General features: G+C 50.8%; 1 protein-coding gene across 1 annotated transcript in view; it reads left to right on the top strand.

The window, feature by feature from the left end:
• The first annotated feature begins 7,324 nt into the window (after window positions 1–7,324).
• IGDCC4 (immunoglobulin superfamily DCC subclass member 4) overlaps window positions 7,325–7,714 on the top strand; it is a 100,442-nt gene continuing 100,052 nt past the window's right edge. The window contains exon 1 of the mRNA XM_075044605.1: window positions 7,325–7,449. Coding sequence (XP_074900706.1) covers window positions 7,344–7,449 — 106 coding nt within the window. The 5' untranslated portion in view covers window positions 7,325–7,343. The remainder of the gene's footprint in view (window positions 7,450–7,714) is intronic.

The following is a 7,714-nucleotide window of genomic DNA, read 5'->3' as shown; positions in this document are numbered from 1 at the left end:
AGGGAGCAGCAGAGGCTCTTTTGATCTCTTGGTGTGTTTGAATGCCACGTTGCAACGGTGCCTGCTGGCCACGGCGGTGACCTCTTGTGTTAATTAGTGTTTATCTGAAATCGAATTAGCTCACAATTGGGAGAAAGCAGAGTGAAAATCAGAGGATAATCACAGATTTGTGTGATTCTCTATTAGAGGTAAAAGCAGGTCTTTGGCTGCAGAAGTGGACATTAAAATAACTCTGAGAACATTACATTTTTTGCTTTGTTATTCTAATACTCTTCGTCAGATGGTACTATTTCTCTTACTAATACCCCGTGCTGCCTTCATCTTTGCTGAGTCTGCTGGTCCGCGATGCTCATTGGAACTTAAACCATAAACCAACACCGAACAATGATGCATTATTTATAGCAGACCGAATGCTGTAAGGTTGACAATAGTGTAAAGCTTCTCTTTCTTGTGGTCAGTAATCCATAAATAAATACATCATCTATTTAGGTTTGCAGAACTGTCTGATGGATGGGAATAGCCTGCATTATACAACGAGGGCACTGAGGACGCTGTGAAAGCCAGCACCTTCTTTTGGTGCAAACTGGCCATTTCTGAGTACCAGCATTAAAACTCTTTATGTAGACGTGGGGGTGCAAGAGCTGCCCAGCCACCTTCCTGGTGCTCTTCTGTGGGGCGCTCGGGAAGGTAAAGGGCAATAGAGGTCTTGACGCAGGAATAGAAATGCATAAAGCATCAGGTTCTCTGTCTCTGTGTGAAATATTAGCAAAGGACAGAATTTTATAGCTAAAACTATCTCAAGAGGCAGGTATATGGTCCCAGTTTCTGAGTAGAAAATAGCCAGAGACATAGAAGACAAACATCTGTCCACCATGAACATCTGCAGACCTTCAGTGTGCTGGACTGGAATGAAATCCCATCCTCACAGCAGCTCCAGATCCCAGAGTTTCCAAAATGCAGGAATGGTTTTATTCCAACCTTGCTTTTTGCTCCTAAGCTAGCTTCAAGTGACACGAGGCTAAAAGGTGGACCTTGCCACTTGCATACGCACTGTGCTCATCAGCGTGGAGCAGGGCGCTCCGAAAATAACCTGGTGGCATTTATGCCACGTCCTTGGGCATCCACACATATATTTTCTGGGGTTAGCCACAAGAGGGTGGCATGATGATGTGCACCAGGCAGCCTCCCTGCTTCGGCTGCTTGGCTTCTAGCATGGCATTTTATAGCCAGCTCTGTAAATCTAATAAAACTTCGGAACAGATCCTTATTTTTGCACATGAACACATTTCCCACTACAAAGAAGCCTGACGGGTGTTTCTGAAGGCAGCCCCGACTGTGCAGTATTCCTTGATGTTACATGTGTTCTTTATGCCTAAAACCAGCCTTAGTTAGTAGGTACCATAGCAGCGTATAAAATTTAGACTATTTAGGGATCAAAACTTTTATTGGTACTTGGTAACTGCTGTAGGGAGAAGTCCACAGATGTTGTTTACGAGCAAATATTATTTTTCATAGTCATGCATGTTTACAAGACAGTGATGTTCTATGTGACTGCTTTATAACACATCGGGATGTTTCTAGTAGGTCTTTATTTGATTATAGCTGACGGTGAACAAACTGGTTAACAAATACGCACAAAAAAGACTCACATGACAGCAAGGGAGACTAACTGAAATGAAACAGATTCATTTCATCTAAAATCTACCCAGCCTGGATTGTCTCGGCATGTTTTTCTACATCAGTACATCAGTAACCCAACCCAAGTTACTTGTCTCGAATAATGAATCGGCAGATGTGTCTCTGTGTAAGGCAACTTACCATTTGATTTTGCAAAGCCTCGCTTGGGTGACAAGTCCCAGTAAGAGCAAGGAACAGGGCACAGGGGATGTCCATTTGGCAATACAAGTTGAAGAGGCAGAAAAACCCCTACTCCAAGTTTTATGTGCAAAGCTTTACAAATGCTAGAATTTTTCAATGTTACTTTAACATGATAGCTTTCCCCATGTGGACAGACAGGTGATGTTGATATTCAGAACAGACCTTAGCCTCACTGTTGTTTCATAGCCTAGCACTCATCTGAATCAAAACTCCCTCAGCCTGGATCCATGCAGGTTTCTGCAGGGTGTGAGAGTCTCCTCTCACTCACGGCTCTGACTGTAGGGCCAGGGCCCTTGTTTGCAGAAATCCCTTTTGCCGTGAACATATTTTAAATACAAGCTTCCGAATCTCATTACTTGCTGTCTTTTCCTCTTCCATTCGTTTTTCTCCTAACAATGCACCTGCCAATATCTGCCCCTGAGCCCCATTTTAAGTAGCATTTTCCATAATTAATGTCACACTCTTGCTCCCTATCTATCTTTGGCAACTGTCGACCGCCTGCAGCAGGACCAGAGGAAGAGGGAAAGCCCTCCCTGGGTATAACAATAACACAACACCCATTCCTGGAAGAATGATGAGATAGGCTGTGTAATAAATATTTATAAGAGCAAGCGTAATGAAATGAATGTGTAGTATACTGAGGATCCCTTAGGGTTTGGTCATCACATGTTTTTTTCCTCTTTTCTTTCTTCTCTGTTATACAGAATTGTCCTGATGTCCCTGGGTTGTCGAGCAAATTGCTTATTGTGTTGCTCACTTACACAATGCATGTTATTATGTGCAACCAGCTGCTCCTGTTTGGCATTGCTTACACATACAGAACAGGAGGCTACCGTCACTTTTCTCGTCTGGAAGTCAATGTTCCCTCTAGCGCTGAAGTTGCTGCCAGACCAGAAGAAGTCTGGCAACGAAGCGAGTCCTGGTGGTAAAGGTCCCTGAGAGACTCCTTTTCTGGGAAGACTAAGGTTACAGTTTTGCAATGAGTTTGAGCTGATCCAGCTTTGTGCTGACATTGAAAGCTTCCTCGTGCCTCTGCCTGTGTATTCCCATTGCTTTCCTTGTGCTGGCAGTAACTCTCGGGTGGTTGCATGGGGAGCTGGAGCAGGGGACTGATTTCGTTGTTATTGTTGTTGCCAATTAAGTTTTCAGCACCATCATCCTTTCCTCTATCCAGCTCTGGGCTCATTCAAGCACTAATGCCATAACAAAGGAAAGAGCAGCCAGCTCTTCTGGTAATTCGAGCAGCTTAAACCATCACAAAATGTCAACCTCAGTGTTGCAAACCTGTCTGGAGTTAGAGATGTTCAGAAACCAGAGCAAGGCTGTATTTTAGGCTGGAAAGTTTTATCCTGCTTCAGAGAGAAAGAACCTAAGCATGGGCCCAAACACATCTCAGGCACTGACCGCCTGTGAGATGGGGGCTGAGTAGTTGTGGGCAGCACTTCATACCCACCAAACTGGAGGGCACTAACCCCTGGGGGGGATGCTTTTACTTGGAAGGAAAGCGCTTTTGAACAAGTGCATCTACAAAGGCTTCGATGTGCTTTAACTTTAGAGCTTGAGGCTTTGGCAGCATGGGGATTTGTGTCTGAGCTGCTGTTCCTGATCAGTGGTCTGGTGGGGGGGCACACTCAATCTGCAAAGAAAGTGCCTATTCCAAATTTAAACAGTCCTCTTCAGTGTGAAGTGGATTAAACTAAGAGAATATAAAGCAACCTCTGCCTGGAATAAGAACATCCTCATAGTGTTTTTTAAAATAGCTATTTTGCTTTAAATTGCTATCTCCCTTAACTTTGAATTAACTTCCATTTCTTTCATTTGCTTTATCTGCTCTGACCCTGGACCACAGCTTCTCGATGCTCTGAACCCCAACCTACGGGAGACAGGCAGACAGCATTTTCAGTGGTAGGATTCAGACTGAACCTAGAACTGAGACAATACTGTGCTGCCTATTGAATAAAAACATGAATTGTGCTCTGAATCTTCTTGTTCCTCACTGCTTTCTCTCTGAAATGGCTTTTCCTTGTTCTTCAGGTTTCTTTTAGTTTAGGGGGTCTTCTTTGGGAACAAGCATTGTTCTTTACCTGCATGTGTTTAGTGTCTTGCACAACTGGATCCTGGCAGTCTGAATCCTACAGCTGCCAGCTGGAAGTGGACACGGGCTGCTTAACATGGGTTTGGATTCAGAGCCTGGAGAAATTCTGATTCAGATACCCCTGTAACACATGTTGCTGTGTTTCGAGGCCTCTTGCATCTACACCAACCTTTCAAAAGCATGGAGCCCCTCTTGGCTACAGGCTGGCTGCATGCGAAAAGCTCCTGCTGAGCTAGATAAATTTATAGCAGCTTTTGCTGGATTTCCCTAATGAGCTTTTCATTGCTGGGATCTTATACAAACCAAGAGATGTGTACGATATACTGTCCATATACCTGACTCACCAAAGATTTTTTTTTGGAGGACAGAAATAATGTCTCGTGAAGGGGGAACAAAAGCTGAACTACAAACACCTGCCGCTTGCTGCTGCTACTCTTTGCCATTCACACTTTCTCAGCTCAAAGTATCAGAGGCTTACAGCTATTGAAAAGTAAAAAGAAACTCCTTGCTGACAGGGACAGGAACACTGGGGAGTCTGCAGCACATAAATGGGGGCTTTTGCTTGCTGTAAGTACTGGGGCAGAAATGCCATTTTCTGGGGAAGGAATGTCCCTTCTGTTGGCATGTCTGCTGTCACTTTGTTCTTTACAGACTTACAGCGAGGGAGTTATCTGATCCTTCCTGAATCTACAGAGTGGCTTTTTCTCCAGGCTCTCCTTCCTCTGTAAGTGCCGCAAGAAGTCATTTCACACAGTGCAGGGCATCCCTGCGGGTGGCTGAAGCAGCTAATGCCTACCAGGGAGGTGTGACACCAGGAACGCCTCCCTGCAGCCACAGGACTAGCTCCTGCGAACGCAAGCGTCAGCCTGCGTTGGCTTCAGTTGTGAAGGAGTCGCCCTGCAGAAACGTTGGCTGTCGCAAGCTCAGTTTGTCTGTGCCGATGCGGGTGAGAGGGGTGGACGGTGGAGACTTGGTGTTACTCTCGCAGAGTACGCCTGTTGTTCAGTGTAAAAGGAGCTGGTGCTGTGGGTCACGTTACTGGTGCGTTCACAGCTCAGGGGCTGTGTGCTAAGTCTTTTTTTTTTTTTTTTTTTTCCCCCCAGGGATAGATATTGAAGGAATGTATCTGTTGCAAGCTTGGGTTTGTCAAAATGCTGGTTTAATTCCTGTTTCCACTGACAGGCAGGAAGACAGAGAGGTGCCAAGGAGGAATCAAGGGACACTGTAATATCAGGCAGAGAGCAAAGAAAAGAATTAGACCTGGGTCTTTTGAAGCTAGTGCCTGCTTCTAACCCTGACCTGTTGGCAGGGAGCTGGGTCAATGCCATAACATAGGCAGGTGCTATTAGGCAGTGTGCAGTATTTTGCAGACCACTAGCAGTTTTCATTATTTATATTATGCCAGACTTGCCTGACTTTTAGGTAAAGGTTTCCTTGCTTAAAGGGAGGGAGAACTGTCCGTGATTTGAGGAAAAAAGGGCAGGGGTGTGTCTGAAAGAAACCACTGGCAGGCACAATGAGGAGACATTCTTCTACAGCCTAGTTAAAGCAATCTGACAGCACCTTTAAAATCACCTTGTGCAGAAAGGAGCAGGTAGGAAAGGCCCAAAGAGAAAGGAGGGTTTGCAGAGGTTGTTAATCTTTAGCTGCACGCAGGAATAGCGCAGAAGGGAGTGTGGCTATTACTATCCCCTTTTCCTTCCACAGGGAGGTATGTGTATGGATGGTGCAGGAACAGGGTCAGTGGATTTGCTGGGGCCTTAATACTCCCTCCTTTCCAGCGAGGTGTGCAGCGAGCGCCCACCCAGCTGGGAGGGCCCTGATGCTGGGCAAAGCCTCCCTGCACGTCTGTCCAGAGCAGGGGGCTGCTGGCTCCCAGGGTTTGTCTGCGCTGATAGTGCCAAGTACTAACTTACAGTTGCATAACTCATACACACGGGAAACCTGCTTCCCACCATGCAGCCTTTCTGGTTTCATTTAAGTTTTTATAGTTCATTATACAAGCTAATAAATAGGAGGGTCTGGATTAAAAAGGTTTCTTTCTTCATATTCTGCATAGCTGGAGCCCTCTCTGCATTCCACACCGCTGCGATAAAACATCCCGGTGCGCCGAGCAGCCTCTTCTTTTGGAGGTTGAAGCAGACCCCCTCCTACCCGCTCCGGATGCGGCTGCCCTCCTGTTTGGCGCCAGCCGCCGCTGCCGAAAGAAGGTCTTGGTGTCATTTGCCCTCAGGACTAAACCTGCACCTGCGGCTTTACGGGCAGACGTGCAGCGTGACTTTGGGTCTGGGACCCAGCCAAGCTGGGGAGGCAGCAGCCTCGGTCTCCATCTTTCAGCCCTCTTCGGCTCCCTGCCTCATTTCCACTGCTTTGGCTTGGCTGGCAGATGGGTCCTGCCTCTCTCCGCCGCGACGGAGCGCGGACAGGCCGCGCCATGTATTTTATTTGCTTTATTTTGAAGGAGAGCCGAGACGCATAGGCTAGACTTTGACGCCTGAAAAGCCCGATGAACGATACTACACCTGGAGGAGTTGCGCTTCCAAACGAGCCCCTGCGGGACTGCAAACCGATGGCGATACGGTCCCCGGTGTCCGTTTGCCTCCGCAGCCCGGCCGGGCTGTGCGGGGCGGCAGCCTCCCCCCCCTCCCCACAGACCCAGGCCTGCACCCGCTGAGAGCAAGGCCCGCGGGAGGGCGGCCATCAGCCCTCGGGTGGCCGTCGCCAGCCCCGGGCCGGCTGTGGCGGTGGTGCGAGCTGCTGGGTGCTTTGTGCCTGCCCGTCCGTCGGTCAGCGCCGGAAAGCGGCCGGCGGCCAAGGGTGGGCCCTGACGGGACTGAGGGGCCGGCAGAGGTGTGTGTGTGTGTCCTCCCGCGGGGCGCCGTGAAGGGGGTGGCTGGTGGTCGCGCGGTGTCCCCCACGCTCACCTGCGGCAAAAAAAAAAGGGAAAACCCCCAACAACTAAAGAGAAGCGGGGGGGGGAAATAAAAAAGGACACAAACCGTTTATAACCCCCCCGTTTGCCGGCCTGGGGAGCTGCCGGCCCGGCGGAGGCGCCCCGCACCTGCCGCGGCAGCCCGTCCCCGCTTCCCCCCCCCTCAGGACACGGGGCCGCTCCCCCCTCGCCGCGGGCTGGCAGCAACCTGTTGGTCCCGCCGCTGTCGAGGAGGGCGGGAGAAGACACCGACCCCCCCCCCCCTCCCGCCTCGGATCGGCGGCGAACCCGCTGACAAAGGCGGAGCAGCGGCAGCCCAGAGCCGCCCCCGCCCCCCGCCCCCGGCAGCGGGGCCCGGCGGCGCCGGCGGGCAGCGCGGGGCTGGGGCGCTCGCACAAGATGGCGGTGGGGCGGCGGGAGAGCGCGCTCCCCTCTTAGATGCGGCCGCGGCGGCCCCTGCTCCCGGCGCCCGGCGGGGCTTACATGGCGCTGGAGGACCTGCTTTGTCTCTGCTTCTCCGCCCTCGCCGTCCTGGCCGTGCAAGGTGGGTGAGGAAGGAGGGGAGGGGAGGGGGGGGTCGGGCGGGGGTCGGTGCCCACCCCGAGCCCACGGGCGGCCGCGGTCGCGCGTGGGACCGCCGCGCCACCTGCCTTCGAGCCGCACCCCGCTGGGCCCCGGGCAGCAGCCAGCTCTCCGTGGGGATGCGCTCCGCGGCCGGGACCCTCTCCCCCGCCGGTTCTCACCCCTCCCATAGCAGCCCTTAGTGGCCTTTACTCCACAGTCGCCCTCTCCCCCTCCTCAGTAGCCGT

The sequence above is a fragment of the Buteo buteo genome, chromosome 13 (genome assembly GCF_964188355.1).
Source record: "Buteo buteo chromosome 13, bButBut1.hap1.1, whole genome shotgun sequence".
Classification (NCBI taxonomy): domain Eukaryota; kingdom Metazoa; phylum Chordata; class Aves; order Accipitriformes; family Accipitridae; genus Buteo; species Buteo buteo.
Note: the sequence above shows the minus strand (reverse complement) of the source record. Positions and strands in the feature narration are given on the sequence as shown.